Source organism: Alnus glutinosa, chromosome 5, assembly GCF_958979055.1.
Source record: "Alnus glutinosa chromosome 5, dhAlnGlut1.1, whole genome shotgun sequence".
In the NCBI taxonomy this organism is placed as follows: Eukaryota; Viridiplantae; Streptophyta; class Magnoliopsida; order Fagales; family Betulaceae; genus Alnus; species Alnus glutinosa.
Genome location: NC_084890.1, coordinates 21,022,795 through 21,041,641, shown reverse-complemented (window position 1 = coordinate 21,041,641; position 18,847 = coordinate 21,022,795). Strand labels below are relative to the sequence as shown.

Below are 18,847 nucleotides of genomic sequence, written 5' to 3'. Positions count from 1 at the left end.
TAATGATTTCATTTATATTCTAACATTCGCACTCATATGTGTGCTCAAACTCCTCCTTATAATTAATAGGTGAGGCACAACACGTGGAATATTTAATTGAAATGGAATGTGAATAATGGGGACAAGGTTCTAACTTAGAACTTTTGGCTCTGATACCATGTTAAATCACCACTTATCCCAAAAGCTTAAACTGATATGAAGGGATGAATTTAATCATTTCATTTATATTCTAACAATTTTTTTTGGGAGCGTTGGTGTTTGAGAGAAAAACACCAAGACATGCAAAAACATCCAATTTTAAAATTTGGTGGCAGTAAGAGTCTCTGAAGTAGGGTGTGGGTGGGTCTCTAGTCTCCACCTCTTAAGAATTTGTTTTCTATCCAGTTATAATGGTTGGGAACCCATCTATGAGAATTAGAGGCTAGTTATTCCCCACCACCCCCACAACACCCACACCCACCCATCCCCTATACACATGGATAGTAGTGTTCAATAGCTTGCCCGTTTCTAATATCTTTTGAGTTTTTTTTGGAGTTTTGTTCTTCTTTTTCTATACATTAGGGGTTCTCTTGTATACTATTTGTATATTAGGGTTGCGCCCTCATGTGCTTTTAATGAATTTGAATTACTTATAAAAAAAGGTTTGAAATCCTCTAAGAACACTTACCTTGCCCATTTATTTCGAGGCATCTCTTTGTATACTTGCCAATTGAAGTTGATTCTTCTCTTTCCCCCTTCCTAGCGTGTAAAATTGTTTTTAACATGCTTCCAACCAATATTTGACTTATTGTATGTGTGACGATCCATACTTGGCTCTTGGACTCAGATATGGACGCTAACATCTATCTTAAACTACGTGTGAACTTCTTGAAGTCTCATTAGAAGCTTCTTTTGTATCATGTGCTACCATCTATTGAAGTTGTTTTTGATTTTGTGCGTACTAGGAGATAAGCTGCTTTTGCTCTTTTTCAGGTCAGACATCCCAATATTTTATCATTTCTTCACAGTACTGAGGCCGAAACATTAGATGGTTCTACCGCTAAGATTACTATCTATATTGTCACGGAGCCTGTTATGCCACTGTCCGAAAAGATCAAAGAACTAGGTTTAGAAGGCACACAGAGGTATGGACAATCTAGTCAGCTGGATTTATTTTAGTTATTTCCATGCCTGCCACTCCTAATTGAATTATCTGCATATTTCTTCTATGCATAGAGTAAGGATTGAGGCTCTTCATTATTTAATTGCATGTGGATAATTTGGGGAATTTATAACTATTCTTTGACTAGAATATTTCACTTACATGCACATGCTAGAGCATTATGGTTTCCTTTGAACTCATGTTAATGACTTATTTCTATTGTTGTATGCCATAGATTCCTCTTCTTCCTTGAGCACTTCAATTTAGTTAGTCTGAATCTGTCATCTTGTTGTTGATTTGTAGTTTGGCAGTAGATACACAACATCTTTTGATCTCTATGTATGATGTCAAACAAATAGAATTGTGATAGTTGTTTGAAGCATCAATTTTCAGTTGGTTGGTGGACTTGATTCATTTTGACTTGTTATAATTTAAGTTGGTTATAGGGATGAGTATTATGCATGGGGACTGCACCGGATAGCCAAAGCTGTGAGCTTCTTAAACAATGATTGTAAACTTGTAAGTATCCCTAAAAGACTATACTTGTAATGTTGATCTCAAACATATAGATATGGGTTTTTTTTATTTTTTATTTTTGATTAATAATATATTTTTTTTCACTCCAACTTCTGCTTCCACCTTTCTCTTTCTCTCGTTATAAGTTCAATTTTAATCTTTGGCTGACTTTGATTACTACAGATTCATGGTAATGTTTGTTTGGCGAGTGTTGTTGTCACACAAACTTTGGACTGGAAGTTGCATGCCTTTGATGTTCTATCTGAGTATGATGCGAATAATGAAGCTTCTGTTGGACCAATGCTGGTAATCTATGTGTTTGAATGTGATCTCCTAGTTGCAATTTTTCCTTGCTCCATGCAAAAGTATGCATCACCCTACTTCTGTGAACTTAAAACTTTAAGCAAAATTTATAAGTTGAATTGTTTCTAGAAGCATAAGTAAGAAGTGCTGCACTGTGTTTATTTATTTATTTTTGTGGGGGGGGGGGGGGGGGGGGGGGGGGGGGGAGAATGGGGGTCTAATTGATATCCCTTTGGCAGGTGGAAATTCTACATGGTCTAATAACCAAGATCCTCCTTTGTGGTCTAGAATTCATAGGTTTCTTTTTCGAATAATGCTTGATTTTGGAGATGTTCATGGGAGTAGACAGTATTTCAAGTTCGAGAATATGGTTAAAATCAGAGGGCTTTGTAGAAAAGGTGAAACAGTGGTGGATGTTATACAGCTTTCAAGGCTCTCCTAGTTTTATCTTGGTGTGTAAACTAAAAGCTTTGAAAATTGACTTGAAAAATTGGAATGATGAGGTGGTTGGTAATCTTGAGAAGCATAAAAAGTTTGTTTTCGACGAACTCCAAGGTCTTGATGTTGTTGCAGCTGAAAGAACCTTATCTGATTTCGAGGATTTGAGAAACGCTAAGATTATCAGTGACTTGAGAGGACTACCCCAATAGAAGAGGTGAAACAGTGGTGGATGTCATACAACATTCAAGGCTTTCCTAGTTTTATCTTGGTGAAAACCCCAAGGGGGTTGGCTCAAGTGGTAAGGGCATTGGTCTTTGTGGTAGTCCCATGAGGTATGAGGTTTGAATTCCCTTGGATGTAAACAATTCCTTGAGGCCAGCCGCTGGCGAAGCCGGAATATTACCCAATCCGTGTGGAAGGGGTGCTTTACATGGATCTGAGGTTTATCTGACAGGGGGGATACACGAAGTAGCCCTGCCTTGGAGGGGTTCCCCGTCATAAAAAAAAATAAAAATTATCTTGGCGTGTAAACTAAAAGCTTTGAAAATCAAATTGAAAAATTGGAATGATGAGGTGGTTGGTAATCTTGAGAAGCATAAATAGTTTCTTTTGGACGAACTCCAAGGTCTTGATGTTGTTGTAGAAGAAAGAAGCGGCTGAACTTTACTTGGAGGAGAGGAGGAAGGGGTCTTGTGGGTTCATCTTTTTGGGTCTCCAAGGGGCAGAGTGGTTGATGGCCACTGTTGAGGAGGCATTGAAAGCCCCAGTGAAGAAGGATTTCGTCAAGTATTTTCGGGAGGATGTGCAAGCCTTAATGGTCTGAGGGGGTGGTAACAAGGCCGGCCGCTACCTAGAGGTGGTAGCCTACGCTAAGGGTGGTCGAAAAGGGGCTACATGGCTCCCGAAAGCCGTGAAGGTGGGGATTGGTCTCTGGTTGTGGGTGAGTTACGGCAGATTTTGGCTTTACTCGTAGCAAAGGAGTGGCCACTAGTTTTTGAGGTGCCTGTTTCGGAGGGGAAATAGAAGGGGGGTCTTTTTTCCGGTCGATACTACGCGGCAGTTCTACGCTCGATGGACAAAGTTGTTGAGAAGACGGTGGGGTCGAAGCCGGTGTCTGTGTCTCCTCTTGATCTGCTTCATTGGTGTTGGCGTATGGCGGTGAGGAGATGCGAATGACAATGAACTACTACGAGATTGGTATCTCTGGGTCATCGGAGGTGCTATCCAATGTTGCAGTGAAGAAGACGAAAGAGACGAAGGGTAGTTCCATCATTTATTGGTTGAAGTTGTTTCTTGGGCTTTCTCGTTTAGTGATGGATCGGGTCAGAGGATGTCTGGGTCGGTTCGGTGGGTTGGGTTCTAAGCTTTATGGTTTCAGGCCTAAGACTATCAGCAAGAAGCCCATCATCCATCTTAAACCAGTTTGCAAGTCTTCGGTTCAGGATTTGAAGCTCGTTTTTAGGTCTTCCCTTCAAGCCCAAAGGCACTGGGCGTGGACCTTCCGTTCTGGCAGGAACTCACGGAGCTTCTGATGAGATTTCTTCACCAGAGATCTTGATGGAGGAAGGTCATGGGTCTGACTCGGTAGATGGCTCGGGGGTTGGGGTTGCCGAAGGTTGGGTCTGAGTTTTTCTTGAAGGACCATCGGTTAGGTAACGTGGTTTTGGTTTCCACTGCTCGGGATGGGCTTGTCCCTGTGAGCTCCAGTCCTTCTCCTTCGGCATCTCTACTTGAGCAAGAATCAGCTATAGTGTCTTTGGAAGCTTCTCTCAAAGCCTAAGGGGTTTACTCCGGCTCCAGTTCACCTTTTCCCCGATGGTTCTTCCTCAGTGGCTGCTGAGTTGGGAGAGAGGCTACGTCTTTCTTGTCCTATGGCATTGACCTCAAAGCCATTTCATAAGTATTATAGGAAGGCGAGGGAAGATCGAGCTGTGAAAATGGATGAGCGTTTATTTTCCGATTCTGTGGTGTCGTTGAGATCAGATTTTGTTGATGTGATACCTTTTCCTCTCTCGGGTGCCACTCCTGAGTCAGAGCTCCCTTTGGAGTCTAAGCTAGTGCAAAGCTCTCAGGTGCGTCCCCTTGTTGACGAGGCAGCTTTTATGAAGGATGTCATTAAGCAAATTCCTCCGGCGAGGGGTTTCTTACGGAGGGGTTTTCTCAACTCAAGTCCGGCAAGGCAAGTTTCGCCTAAAGTGCTGGTCGTGTTGCCGTCGACCCTAGTTGTTAAGGAAGATGAGGTGGTAGGGACTCCCTCTCTTTTGGGTTGTTGCGTCTCTCCATCAGTTGATAAGGGTGAGGACCTTAGGGTGAACTGTCTAGTTGAGTCTTAGAAGTGGCCGGTAGGTTTTGGTCCGTCTGGGGAGGTTGTTGTGTTTGATCAGGGCGAGGAGGTCTGTGATGGGGAGGATGGAGTATCCTCTTTCCCTTTGGGTGTTTATCCACCCGATGAAGAGGATGAGGTTCCACTTTTGGCTATCCTGGATGGCTGGATGCTAGCGTTAGCGAAAAGGAGTTTCTTTGGGAATCTATGGTTGTGCGTCAAAAGACTAAAGGTAGGAGGGAGATGTTGAATTTGAAAAGCTCCATCAATTATGGCGATGATTATGCATCCTCCCGGCGTCGGAAAGGCAAGGCTCACATGATGTAGTGTTGAGTGCCTAGTGGGTCTTAGGTCTTTTGGGTTTTTAGTGTCTCACGGGTTTGTTGGTTCTCTTTATTTTTGGGTTGGTTTGGTTGCTCCCTTGTATACTACCTATGTACTTAGGGACGCCTTTATGCTTTTTTCATAAATTTTTTTACTTATATATATATAAAAAAGGATTATTAGTGACTTGAGAGGACTACCCCTATAGAAGAAGCGAGTTGGAGACATAAATCAAGGGCACATTGGTTGAGAGAGGGAGATAAGAACAAATTTTTTCCATTGTGTGGCTAATTTGAACAAATGAAATAACACTGTTGAATCTCTAGAGGTTAACGTCTCAGTTTCTTTCGATATTACAAAAATTAGAGAGCATATTCCGTAGTTTTACAATCGTTTTTACTGTGAACAGTTTAGTTGGCGACCTAAATTGGATGGTCTTACTCTTGATTCTATTGGTGATGAGGAGCCTATTTGGATGTAGAGATCTTTTGGGGAGAGTGAGGTTTTTGAGGTGATGAAATCTAAACAATGATAGAGCCTCGGGCGCTAATGGTTTTTCTTTGGCTTTCTTTGAAACTTGTTGGGAGGTTCTCAAAGAAGATATCAGGAATGTTATCAATGAGTTCCATGTTTGAAGTAAGTTTGAAGGAACCTTCAATGGTTTTATTGCCTTTATTCCTAAGAAAGTGGGGGTTGTGGATATTAAAGATTTTTGTTCCTATTAGTCTAGTGGGTGACGTTTATAAAATTATTTGAAAAGTGCTTGCTAACTGGTTGAAAACGTTTGTTGTAGAAGATTATTTCCAAGACTCAGAATGCTTTCTGTAGGGGGAGCCAAATTTTAGACTCCGCCCTTGTTACCAATAAATGCTTTGACTGTTGATTTAGATCAGGGAACCAGTTGTGCTTTGTAAATTAGATCTAGAGAAGGCTTAGGATCATGTTAAGTCGGGTTTCTTGTTGTATATGTTGAGGAGATGTGGTTTTGGGGAGAAATGGTGTGAATCGATAGCACATTGTATTTCTGCGTGCACTTCTTTGTTTTGATTAATGGACTCCCACTGACTTCTTTAACCGTTCTCGTTGCCCGAGACAGGGGATTCTTTGTCCCCTTTGCTTTTTGTTGTTGTTATGGAGGTTTTGAGTAGAATGTTATTCGCTATTGTGAATAGAGGGCTCTTATCAAGTTTTTCAATGGGGTCTAGGAATAATGATGAGCTCCTTGTGTCATCTCCTATTGGCAGATGACACCCGTTATTTGTGTTGTTTTTTCTTATGCTTTGAAGTTGTTTCATGTTTGAAAATTAACTTGGCTAAATCAGAGTTGGTCCTTGTTGGCGTCGTGGAAATTTTGAAGGCTTGGCTTGTATCCTCGATTGTAGAGTTTCTTCTTTGCCTATGAAGTACCCAGGCCTTTCGTTGGAGGTTTCTTTCAAGGCAAAATCAATATGGGATGGATGATAGCTTGATCGTCGAGGCCGTGTCAGTGATCCGCCTAATGTCTCTTTTGTTTTCGGCCAGAACCCGCGCCCCTCTCCGCCGTTTGTCGAGATTGCAGCCCAAACTTCTCCGGACACTGCCCAAGCGAGTGTTGTTAGGAATCCCTTTTTGGCAAGGGGTCTTCTTCGGCGTGGGTTTCTCAACCTGATTTCCTCGTCTACGGATCGGTGTTGTTCGCTTGAGCTGGGTTTAGGTTGTTCCTAGTTTATGCCAGTTCAATCTCCTTCGCAAATTGTGAAGTGATGGATAATGGGGAGGATGGTCTGGCTTCGTCGTCGGCACTGGTTGTAAGGGATGATGGGGAGGATGTGGTTTCTTCCCCCTTGGGTATTTTTCCTCTCGTCACTCCCTTGGATTGGGGCCTTTTTTGTGTAAAGGATATTTGTTCGGTGGTGGCGCTTTCGTGTGAAGGGTATGAGGATCAGGCTGTGGCTTTCTTGACAGCCATTGAAGAGGACCATTCTCAGGAGGTTAATGGTGCTTGTTCCGGAGGTAGAAGGGAGTTTTTGAACTTAGAATGCTCCATTAACTATGAAGGCGCATCCTCAAGGTGGGGGAGAGCCAAGGCTCACGTTTGTTAGCATTGAACACTTCGTGTGGGTCTTGGGTTGGAGGGTTTTTGGTGTTTTGTGGGTTTTGTTGCGTTGCGGGTTTTTCTTTTTCTCGCTTTAGTTAGGTGTTTTCTTCTGTATACTACCATTGTATCTAGGGGTGCCTTACGCTTTTTATAAAAGTGTTTCTTTACTTAAAAAAAAAAAAAAAAAAAAAAATCAATGTGGGATGATATTATTGAGAAGATGGATCGCCGTTTAGCTGGTTGGAAGTAGCTTTATTTGTCTAAGGGTGGTAGGATCACTTCGATTAAAAGCTCTCTACATAATTTGCCTATTTTTTTTTTTTTTTCATTTTTTCCCCTCCCTGTGTTGTTAATCGCATTGAGAAACTTCAACGAGATTTCTTGTGAAGCGAAGTTGGTGAAGGATGAATTCAAATTCTATCTAGTAAGTTGGTCAAAGATTTGCACTTTGATATTCTCAAATAATTTGGGGGTTAGAAATTTGCTTCTTTTTAACCAAGCTCTTCCGGGAAGTGGTTATGGCGTTATACCACAGAAAGAGAGGTTCTGTGGAGATTGGTTGTGAAATTTAAATATGATAGCATGTGGGGAGGATGGTGTTCTAATGATTGGGTCTTGCGGGGTTGGGGTGTGGAAAAATATTTGGAGGGGGTGGAGGTTTCTCTAGATTTATTAGATTTGAGGTGGGTGATAGTTCTAAGATCAAATTTTGGCATGATGTTTGGTGTGGCGATCAGCCTTTGAAGTCAGCTTTCCCTGAGTTATTTAGTATAACTCGCCTCAAGGAGGTTGCGATTGCAGATCATTTGCAGTTTTCTAATGACACTTTATAGTGGAACATCGCCTTTATCAGATCAGTGCATGATTGCGAGGTGGATTCGATTAACTTGTTCTTAAACCTTCTGTATTTTCTCAAGTTGAAATGAGGTGTTGAGAATAAGATTAGTTGGATTCCTTCCTAAAGGCGGGTTTCTGAGGTCAGATCTTTTTACAATGCGTTGATTCCCCTCGATGGCTCTCCCTTTCCTTGGAAGAGCATTTGGAAGAATAAGGCTCTTTCGAGAATGACATTCTTTGTATAGATGACAGCTTTAGGGAAAATCTTAATTATGGATAACTTGAGAAAGAGATACATCATAGTGGTAGATTGGTTTTTTATGTGTAAGAAGAGTGAGAAAACCATTGATCTATTGCTCCATTGGTGAAGTAGCTAGAGACTTGTGGGAATCAACCTTCCATTTATTCAGGATAGAGTGGGTCATGCCCCAATGGGTGGTGGAGTTGTTTGTTGGAGAGGACAATTTGGTAGACATTGCAATATAGAAGTTTGGTAGATGATTCTTTTGTGTTTAATGTGGTATATTTGAAAAGAACACAGTGCCCGATACTTTGTAGATGGTGAGAGGTCGGTAACAGTAGTAAAAGCCATTATGTTCAAATTTATTTATATTTGGATGTCTACCTACAGCTGTTTCGTTTTTCTAATTTCTTAGAATTTCTTGAAATTTGTTCTTTTTCTTAATTGGGTGTCTTTCTTATATACTTCCTGTGTATTTAGGTTATGCTCTTCTGCGCTTCTTTATGAGATTGGATCTACTTATTAAAAGAAAAAGAAATGAAGTAAAGATGAGAAACTAATCCAATGTAAATTGATCTCAGAACAGGAGTATCACATGATACATTAGGGAACGTATCCGGTCCAGGAGCCATATTCCCACCCAAGTCCTTAAGCGCATACCTCCTCCTTCTCATGAGCCCTTTCTGACTAACCCAAGTCTTTAGGAGCATACTTCCTGCTTCTCAAAAGCTCTTTCCAGCTTACCTAAGTCATCCGATTTAGTGGAGAAAAGACTCAAACTATGTAGGGTTCCTTTGATAATGCTCTTTGGGTTTGCTTTTTGAGCAAAAGCATTAACATACATTTTTAGACACAAAACACTTACAAAACACTCAAAATTACTTTTACCTTATGTCACATCATAACACTTTGTTAACCAAAAGACAAAAGGCACCCTCTAAAAAGTGTTTGCAAACGAACCCATACTCTTCATCTCCAATCAACCAAATCTTCGCAAAGTGACATAAAACCTGATGGTATCTACCTTCCCTTCTGAATCCTTGGAAAAGTCCAAGCGTTTTCTCCTTCCAAATGCATCAGATGATGCAAATGTGAATGCCAATTCCAATCAAAGTAACTTCTTCAGTGAATTGTCAAATTGCCTTTTCCAATATGGCAACATCTCCTTAACTGCGGTGGGTATATTTAACATAATCCTGAACTAGAGAAAAGGAGTGACTACCTTCTTTTCCAATGGAGCAATGGAAAAGCAGATGATCCACTGTTTTGCCACTAACCGCTTTTTGTTTTTTGTTAAGTCTGTTTTGCCCCTAATTTTTGGATATACAAGACCAATCCACTATTGCTTTTCAGCACTTTCTCAGGTTATCCAGTTAGGCCGCCAAACAGCATTGATCAAATGAAGAAAGCAACTTTTGGTGGAACATTAGCCTGTCAAATACTTTTTAAAAGAAATGTTGAGCCTGTTCCCCTGTTCAACACCCAATATTAGGTTTTAACCTTGATATCCTCATTCCTAGACGATTCAATAACATCTTGTCATCCTGATTCGGACAAACTTTTGTAGAATATAACAATTGGAGAAAAAGGATCCAAAGACTAGCTCCCAATCATGCACTAACAAAATGAAACTTCCCATCAGACCAACCCATTTTAGCCACTGTTGCATCTTATTGCACAATATGAAAAAGTTTTGGGAACCCAAATTTCAGGTGACCTCCTCACATCAGAAATCATGCTGTAACCAAACTTGGTTACCGTCTTTTAAATCAAATCCATTGAACTTGGAGAACTCAACCGAACCAACCTTAATGAACTTCTCTAAAGCCACCTTATTTGAACCCTTAACTTCAGCAGAGCATAACTGATCCCAACCATCCTGCAGTCCTGAAAGTATGATTCCTGCGGCCTGTATTTGTCTGTGAAGTCTCTATTTCTCTGAGAAAATATTTCACTGAACCATAAAACTTAAACCCAACTTTATTATTTTTATGTTGGTTTCCTGACAGAGAATAATCTTGCTGTTATTGAGATTTTTTCTTGGTCTTCCTTTGTTCACTTTTGAATGTCGGATTTGGGATTTGTTTCTCACATGTTATTTTATTATATCCCTTTCAGCCATATGCGTGGCTTGTTGGAGCACAATACAAACCGACGGAGCTGCTAAATTCCGACTGGGCTGTAATGAGAAAATCTCCACCTTGGGCCATTGATTCTTGGGGCTTGGGTAAACCTCTCATAGTTCCTTTTTTCTGTAGAAGGAAATGTAATAATCAGTTTGGTACAATGAGATTGATCATAAATTATCTCTTAATGTTGTACTGACATGATTGTCGGCCTACATGTGTTTTAATTGTTGTTGATGTAGCCCCTGAAATGTTGGGCTGATTTGCATAGATGATACTTTATTTGGTTTTAACATATTTTCTTGATGTAAGTTTGACGAGATTGCTGGTTCATGTTAAATTGAACTGGCTACCTTACACTATGGTAATGACAGAGGATCATCTCTGTTCAATACAGTGATAGTCATTGAGGCCTCAGTGCTTTGGAGGCTTATGTCTATACGCTTCTAGTTTTGTAGTATTTGCTCGGGTTTATAATATAATCTTGTCATTAGATTATTTTGGTAAGTAAATAATTAAATTAAAAAATAGAAACATCCAAGTAAATGGGATGTGTACATGAGAGTCCCTAAAGAGTTACAATCAGAAATTCAAACATTTAATGAAATCAAGAAAAGAATCAATACTAGTTTATGCGATAGATTTACAATTTTGAAGTTTGTTTAGTCCTGCTGTTATCCTTGTGCTTGTGCACTGGGATTTGCGGAAGGGATTTGTTGATTGAGAGTAACTGATCTGAACTACTTTATTGACTCATGCAAATTCAAAAGCTTCCTTAGCTGTTGAATCAGTCACGCCTTATTTCTTAATTATAGTTATTTTTTCTTTGGTAGGCTTCTTTAATCCAAGTTCTGTTTTTATTGACAGGCTGTCTTATACATGAACTCTTCTCTGGCATGAAGTTAGGTAGAACAGAGGAGCTGAAAAACACTGCTTCCATTCCAAAGGTTAGTCTTTTTTTTTTTTTTTCTTTTTTTTTTATCTTTTTTTTTTAGGTAAGCAAATAAATATATTAAAAAAGCGTAAGGCACCCCTAAGCATTCAGGTATTATACAAAGGAAACCAAACACGAGCTTGTATACTCCCTGTGTACTTGATCGCACTTGCGCTTTTAATGAAATTTCTCTTGCTCATAAAAAAAAAAACCGACAAACAGCCAAGAAACCAAGATCCAAAGCCCAAAGCCTAAACCTGCCAAAAACACCCTAGACTACATTACATCAATAGTCCTTTGTTTTTATAGTTAGGAACAGTTGGCGATGACTTATTGTCTACTTCTGGAGTTTAATATTCCTACTTCTTTCCCACACTCCCTCCATCCAGCCTTTCCATTCATTACTTCACTTTGTAGTAACATATTTATCATTGTGTGTTCTAGTGTGCACGCGTATTTTTTGGTTGCTTTTATTTGATTTTCATTTGCATCTGTCTATTTTCTTGCCTCACAGTCTCTGCTTCCAGATTATCAGCGACTTTTGAGCGCCATGCCTTCTCGTAGGTTGAATACATCAAAGCTTATCGAAAATAGTGGTGAGTTGTTAAAAATTAATTGTATTTGATACTTTTGGAGAAACTCCACTCCTAGTAGATACTGTATAATGTGCCTCATGAATTGTTATAATACCTTATCTGGATTCTTTTCTTTTTCTTATCTGATTTAAAGTAATTCTGTATGTCGATATGATGCACTAATTATGTGATTTTTAAATTTTTTGTGTTTATTTTGTGTCATTAAGTATGGAGTAGGACTGCATGGAAGTTTATTTATACAATATGACTACTTTTGTTTCCAGGTTCAGCAGGTTTTTTGAAGTGCTCATAGAGTTGATATAGAACCAACCATATGGGTTATTGACAATTGGCTGAATTAATTGCCTTTTTTAATTTTTGTGGCTAATGTTGGGGGTTTTGGTCAGTGGTGACTTCTTTATACTTTTCCATAGGAATAAGAGAGAAGCAGCTTCTTCATCAACAGATGGGATTGAAGAGGCTTTAATTTGTGGGGAGATCTTACTAAATATTAATTTTTCGGTTTTTCTTAATAAGTAATCGGAATATCCTTAAAAGCGCAAAGCGCGACCTAAGTACATAAGAAGTATACAAGAGAAACACCTAGGAGAAAAAAGAATAAGAAAATCATTAAAACTAATCACGAAAGGTCCGGGAGTTCCAAAATATTGCCAACTTTGAAAACTCAATGTACACAATTTTAATAACTTTACTAACTTACCCTTTGTTTTATTTTGAAAACCTTATTTTTATTTGCTTTATTTAACTTTACATGAAGGAGGGTTATTTTGAAAATTGGTGATTTTTATTTCAAAGACAATGTATTAAATGATATCCCTCTAAAACGATGGATTTTCTAAGGTGGACAAATAATATTTCTAGAGTGAATGAAATGAAAGAGGAATATCATAATAGCTTTATCAATGAAGCTAAGGTAATGATTCATAGTACTAAAGAGAGATAAGTTAGTCTTCAAATGGAAATTTTCTATTCGTCTCTGCTATTCCACATGCGAACTTTTGCTTATGGTATTATTTACTTTATGATGGTCTCAAATTGTTTGTTGGATGTTATTGTGTATGCTGCCATATCTAATTAAATATGTATCTTTGTACATTTAAATATTGAGAAATTGCCAAAATAGCCCTTTATGGTTTTAGACTTTTATCAATTAGCTCCATAGATTTCTAATTTTATCATTATGTTGATACCTCCATCAACTTTTTAAAAGAATACTTGGAAATTCCAATTATACCCTGAAAGAAAAATGAAAAAGGGGGGGGGGGGGGGGGGGGGGTGTTGGGATGGGACGCCTCCTTTTGTTTTGCTTCTTCTTTTGGCATTTTTTTCTACAGGGTATAGTTCAAATTATTTTTGACTTATTTATAAAAAATTAATTCGAATTTCACAAGCATTATGCTAGAAAAATTAAGAGAATATGGATAGGAGCATCTATTTGATACTACCTCAGAGCATAGGGAGCTAATTGAAAAAAATCAAAAACTGAGGGAGGGCTTAATGCGATTGAGAAAAGATTGGAGATTAGAGGGCTTCTAAAGGATTGGAAGGCGGATATTGTATGCTTGGTGGAGACAAAGATGACAGTTATCTCAAGGGAGGTGGTGCGAAGTTTATGGGGTTGCTATCATGTTGATTGGTGTTACTTGGGTGCCAATGGAGCGTCGGGTGGGATTTTGTTAATGTGGGATAGAAGGGTGGTGGAGAAAGTGGAGGAATGTATAGGTAGATACATTGATGCTTGTTCTTAGCGCAACACTGGAGATAATGTAGTTTGGGCTTTTGGGGGGGGGGGGGGGGTTTATGGTCTGAATGATGACAGGGAGAGGAGGGATTTGTGGGCTGAATTAGCTGGATTGATGAGTCGGTGGGAGATGCCTTGGTGTATTGGGGGAGATTTTAATCTGGTTCATTTTCCTAGTGAGAGATCTAGTGGTGCTGGCTACTCTGCTGCTATGGAAGAGTTTTCAGACTTCATATTCATGCATAATTTGGTCGACCTACCCCTTGAAGATGGCCAGTTTACTTGGTCTAATAATCAGGAAGATCAAATATGGTCTAGAATCGATAGGTTCTTAGTTTTTCTGGAGTGGGAGGAACGCTTTCCTGAAGTGTCACAGAGGAGATTGACAAGACTTCTCTCCGATTCATTTTCCTTTGTTATTGGATTGTGGGACAACAAGAGGGGGAAACAGACATTTTAAGTTTGAAAACATGTGGCTGAAATACGAGGGTTTTTTGAGCAGGTTAAAAAGTGGTGGATGTCTTTTGAGTTTTTTGGTTTGCCAAGTTTCATTTTGGCTAATAAATTGAAGGCTTTGAAGTCTGATTTGAAGAAATGAAATGAAGAAGTGTTTGGTGATATAGGGAAGAAGAAGGAAGAATTATTGGAGGGTATTCGAGAGCTGGAGTTAATTGAAGAATGCTGTTGCCTAGAGGAGGATGAAAAAGTTTGAAAGGTAGATATGTTGAGAGAGCTGGAGAAGACTATTCTTTTTTGAGGAAATGAGCTGGAGGCAAAAATCTAGAGCTTTGTGGTTGAGGGAAGGGGACAAGAACACAAATTTTTTTCACAAGGTGGCCAACTCACATCGTAAATTCAATAAAGTGGGTTCTTTGAGTATTAATGGTATAATTTCCAGGAATCCTGCGGAGATTAAGGAGCATTTAGTTCGATATTACAACAATTTGTACTTTGAGAATTGTTCTTGGCGGCCTAGGGTGGCGGGCCTTTCTTTTTCATCCATTGATGTGGATGAGAGCATTTGGCTAGAAAGAGCGTTTGAGGAGAAGCAGGTGTGGGATGTAATCAGGGATTTGAATGGAGATAAGGCGCCGGGTCCTGACGGATTCACCTTGGCTTTCTTTCAGATGTGTTGGGATTTTTTAAAAACTAACATTATGGATGTTTTTGCAGAATTTCATGCTCGAGGCAAGTTTGAAAAGAGTTTGAATACTACTTTTGTCTCTTTGATTCCTTAGAAGACTGGTGCCATGGAAGTGAGAGATTTTCGCCCTATTAGTTTGGTAGGGTGGATTTACAATATTATTTCAAAGGTCCTTGCGAACAGATTTAAATCAGTTTTGGGCAAGATTATCTCCAACACTCAAAATGCGTTTATTGGTGGTCGACAAATATTAGACTTTGTGCTTATTGCAAATGAATGTGTGGATAATCATATTCGATCGAGGGACCCAGGACTCCTGTGTAAGCTAGACTTGGAGAAGGCATATGATCATGTGAATTGGGACTTCTTGCTTTATTTGTTGCAAAGATGTGGTTTGGGGGAAAAATGGAGGGATTGGATACGTTTTTGTATTTCTACGGTGAAATTTTCTATTCTTGTAAATGGCATCCCGTCAAGTTTTTTTAGTTCTCGTGGTTTGCGACAAGGAGATCATCTTTCTCCTTTGTTGTTTGTGGTGGTTATGGAGGCTTTGAGTCGGATGCTGGCTGCTGCATTGGATCAATGTAATTTGACAGGGTTTTCAATGGGTTCCACGGATTTCGAGGCCTTAGTTGTGAATCACCTTTTGTTTGCTGATGACACATTGATCTTTTTTGGTGCTCAAGAAGAACAAATTTGACATCTGAGATGTATCTTCTTATGCTTTGAGGCAGCTTTTGGTTTGAGAAATAACTTGGGAAAATTAGAAATTGTTCCAATTGGTGAAGTAGAGGATGTCGAAGGGTTGGCTAATTTTCTTGGATGTCGGGTTGCATCTTTGCCTACGACTTACCTGGGTTTGCCTTTGGGTGCCTCTTACAAGTCCACTTATATTTGGAATGGTGTTATTGAAAAAATGGAAAGGAGGTTGGCGGGATGGAAGTGAATATATTTGTCTAAGGGTGCCCGGTTGACTCTTATTAATAGTACGCTCTCCAATATTCCTACGTATTACTTATCATTGTTTCCTATTCCACTGAGGGTGGCTAATCGTCTTGATAAAATTCGAAAGGATTTTCTTTGGGATGGCATTGGTGACAAGGCCAAATTTCATCTAGTAAATTGGAACAAGATTTGTACTCCTTTGCATGCAGGTGGGTTGGGAGCTCACAATTTCATCCAGTTCAATCGAGCACTCTTGGGTAAGTGGTTGTGGAGATATGGTAGGGAGAGAGAGGCTTTATGGCGATTGGTGATTGATACCAAATTTGAGAGTTTAAAGGGTGGGTGGTGCTCGAAAGAGGTGTCGGGTTCTTTTGGAGTGGGTGTATGGAAACATATTAGTAGGGGGAGGGAGAAGTTTCGCAATTTTGTTCGTTTTGAAGTGGGAAATGGATCAAATATTAGTTTTTAGCATAATTATTGGTGTGGGGATAGATCATTGAAGCAATGCTTTCCAGCTCTTTTTAGTATAGTGAGGAACAAAGATGCGATGGTGGTGGATAATTTGGCTGTTCATAATAGTGTAATTCAGTAGAATGTTATTTTTACACGACAAATCCAGGATTGGGAGATGGATATGGTCCTTTCTTTCTTCGATCGACTATATTCCATTTCGGCTCGACATGGAGAGGGTGACAGGTTAGTGTGGAATCCCTCTAAAAAAAGTTTATTTGAGGTGAGATCCTTCTATGAAGAGCTTATTAGGAAAGATGACCCACCTTTTCCTTCTTTTCCTTGGTAGAATATATGGCGTGTTAAGGCTCCAACAAGGGTGGCTTTCTTCGTTTGGTCAGCTGCTTTGGGCAAAATATTGACGCATGATAACTTGTGTAAGAGGAATGTTATAGTGATTGAGTAGTGTTGTTTGTGTAAGAAGAGTGGGGAGTCTATTGATCATTTGTTGCTTCACTGCGAAATCGCTCGGGATCTTTGGAGCTACATTCTTATTTTATTTGGGGTAGAGTGGGTTATGCCACGAACGGTGTTGGAGTTGAATAGTTGGGGGGCGGCAATTGGGTGTGGTCGTGCTAAAGAAACTTGGCAGTTAGCTCATTTGTGCTTATTGTGGTGTATTTGGAGGGAGCGGAATGCACGGCTCTTTGAAGATGTAGAGACATCTATGGTTGAGCTACGGAAGCGGTTGTTCAATACGTTATATATTTGGATAGCATCCCATCATAGCTTGAGTGTCTTTACTTGTGTAGACTTTTTAAAATTATTTTCTGTTCGTCCTTTTTAGGGGTTATCTTGTATACTTCCCGTGTATAAGGATTGCGCCCCTCTGCGCTATTTTTGTAAATTGCAATTACTTATAAAAAAAAAACCACAAGGGGGCTACTTTGATATCTTCCCTTAAACATTGATGCTGTCAATTGTTGGTGATTATGTATATCAATCTTGATGAATATACTATGAAGAATCATTTTGTGTTTATTTGTTTATCTCTTATACTTCTGTTGCAGTGTTGTTGCTTGAACTTTCTTTTCTTTGTCATTCTTTTCCTCACTTTGAAGTTTTTCTACCAATGGATTGGCAGAATATTTCCAAAATAAGCTAGTAGACACAATACATTTCATGGAAATTCTGAATTTAAAAGATAGTGTTGAAAGGGATACCTTCTTCCGCAAGCTTCCAAACTTAGCAGAGCAGCTTCCTCGCCAAATTGTCTTGAAAAAGGTGACTTGGAAATGCTGATGTGATAGGTCAACTTGAAATGTAAAATCTATGTTTTAAACGTCAATTTATGCCTTTATTTTCTTGTTTTTGTAGTTGCTTCCTCTGTTAGCTTCTGCACTTGAATTTGGTTCAGCTGCTGCCCCTGCTTTGGCTGCATTGTTGAAAATGGGTTCCTGGCTTCCGACTGAGGAATTCAGTTCAAAGGTCTTACTCGTTCAGTACATTTACAGTGCCCTTATTTTCAGATGTGCATATTTGTCTACAATATTAGTATTCTACTTTTTTTTTGAAGTGTGTGGAGCACTGTGATACTTTTACAGTGCCCTTATTTCAGATGTGCACTTTTGTCTACAATTTTATTGTTCTACATTTTTTTTTTTTGGAGTGTGTGGAGCATTGTGCTACTTTTACCCCTCCTCTTAATTGTAGATCTTACTCTCAGCTGACTCAAGTTAGTTTCTTGCTTATATGTAGGTACTGCCAACAATTGTGAAACTCTTTGCCTCCAATGACCGAGCTATTCGAGTTGGTCTCCTGCAACATATTGATCAATTTGGAGAATCATTATCAGCACAAGTTGTTGACGAGCAAGTATGCATTCAATGACAAAAAAATGATTTTAATGTATCTTCATTATCATGAAAAATCAGTTACTTCTGTTGGAAGCAAGTCCTGATTATGTTATTTAATTGTATTGTCAATATGGAAACATTTGGTGTTTCCAACTAGGTTTACCCTCATGTAGCTACGGGGTTCTCTGACACTTCCGCTTTCCTTCGGGAACTTACTCTTAAATCGATGCTTGTTCTGGCTCCTAAGGTATGTGTATCATATTTTTTGGTTTTAAGACTCCTGATCCCTTCTGTTTTCTGCATAATAGATTTATTGATGAAAACCACTCTTCATGTGATGAGAATCCTTTAATATATGAGGTTGATATGACAGTAATTCTGGTAATTAGTGTTGATTTTTTGCATTACTTTTTGTGGCAGTGAACAATGTGAAGATCTATGGTTCAATTCTACCACCATTGGTACTTGAACTCATGCAAAAATTATCAAATTAATAGTTCTTTGTCTTTTAGAACTTGTAAATTAAATCACATCAATGTGGAGTGTGTCAATCCTTTATGAAAGTGTATTAGGGCTAGGAATTTACTTATACTTGATAACGTCAATCAGGTAACTTTTGACATGCGAAACAGCCTTAACTTGCCCAGTGCTTTTGAGGGTTCTTGTTCAATTTCTCATAGCAAGTAGGTCACTGTACTATGTTCTTGATTTAGCATATTAATGAGAATAACGTATTATCAAAATTAGCATTAACAATAAAGAAGGTTTTATGAGCAAATACTAATAGAATAGTTGATAGAATTTTTTTTTTTATAAGTAATAATTTATTAAAAAGCGTAAGGTATTCCTAAA

At 39.0% G+C, this 18,847-nt stretch overlaps 1 protein-coding gene across 1 annotated transcript in view; it reads left to right on the top strand.

Annotated features, from left to right (window-relative positions):
• The window catches only part of LOC133868456 (uncharacterized), a 41,934-nt gene that overhangs the window by 8,859 nt on the left and 14,228 nt on the right, over window positions 1-18,847 (top strand). Inside the window, exons 3-12 of the mRNA XM_062305357.1 lie at window positions 973-1,124; window positions 1,588-1,660; window positions 1,841-1,963; window positions 10,322-10,430; window positions 11,197-11,276; window positions 11,778-11,859; window positions 17,284-17,423; window positions 17,517-17,627; window positions 17,898-18,014; window positions 18,153-18,242. Of these exons, the coding sequence (XP_062161341.1) occupies window positions 973-1,124; window positions 1,588-1,660; window positions 1,841-1,963; window positions 10,322-10,430; window positions 11,197-11,276; window positions 11,778-11,859; window positions 17,284-17,423; window positions 17,517-17,627; window positions 17,898-18,014; window positions 18,153-18,242 (1,077 nt within the window). The remainder of the gene's footprint in view (window positions 1-972; window positions 1,125-1,587; window positions 1,661-1,840; window positions 1,964-10,321; window positions 10,431-11,196; window positions 11,277-11,777; window positions 11,860-17,283; window positions 17,424-17,516; window positions 17,628-17,897; window positions 18,015-18,152; window positions 18,243-18,847) is intronic.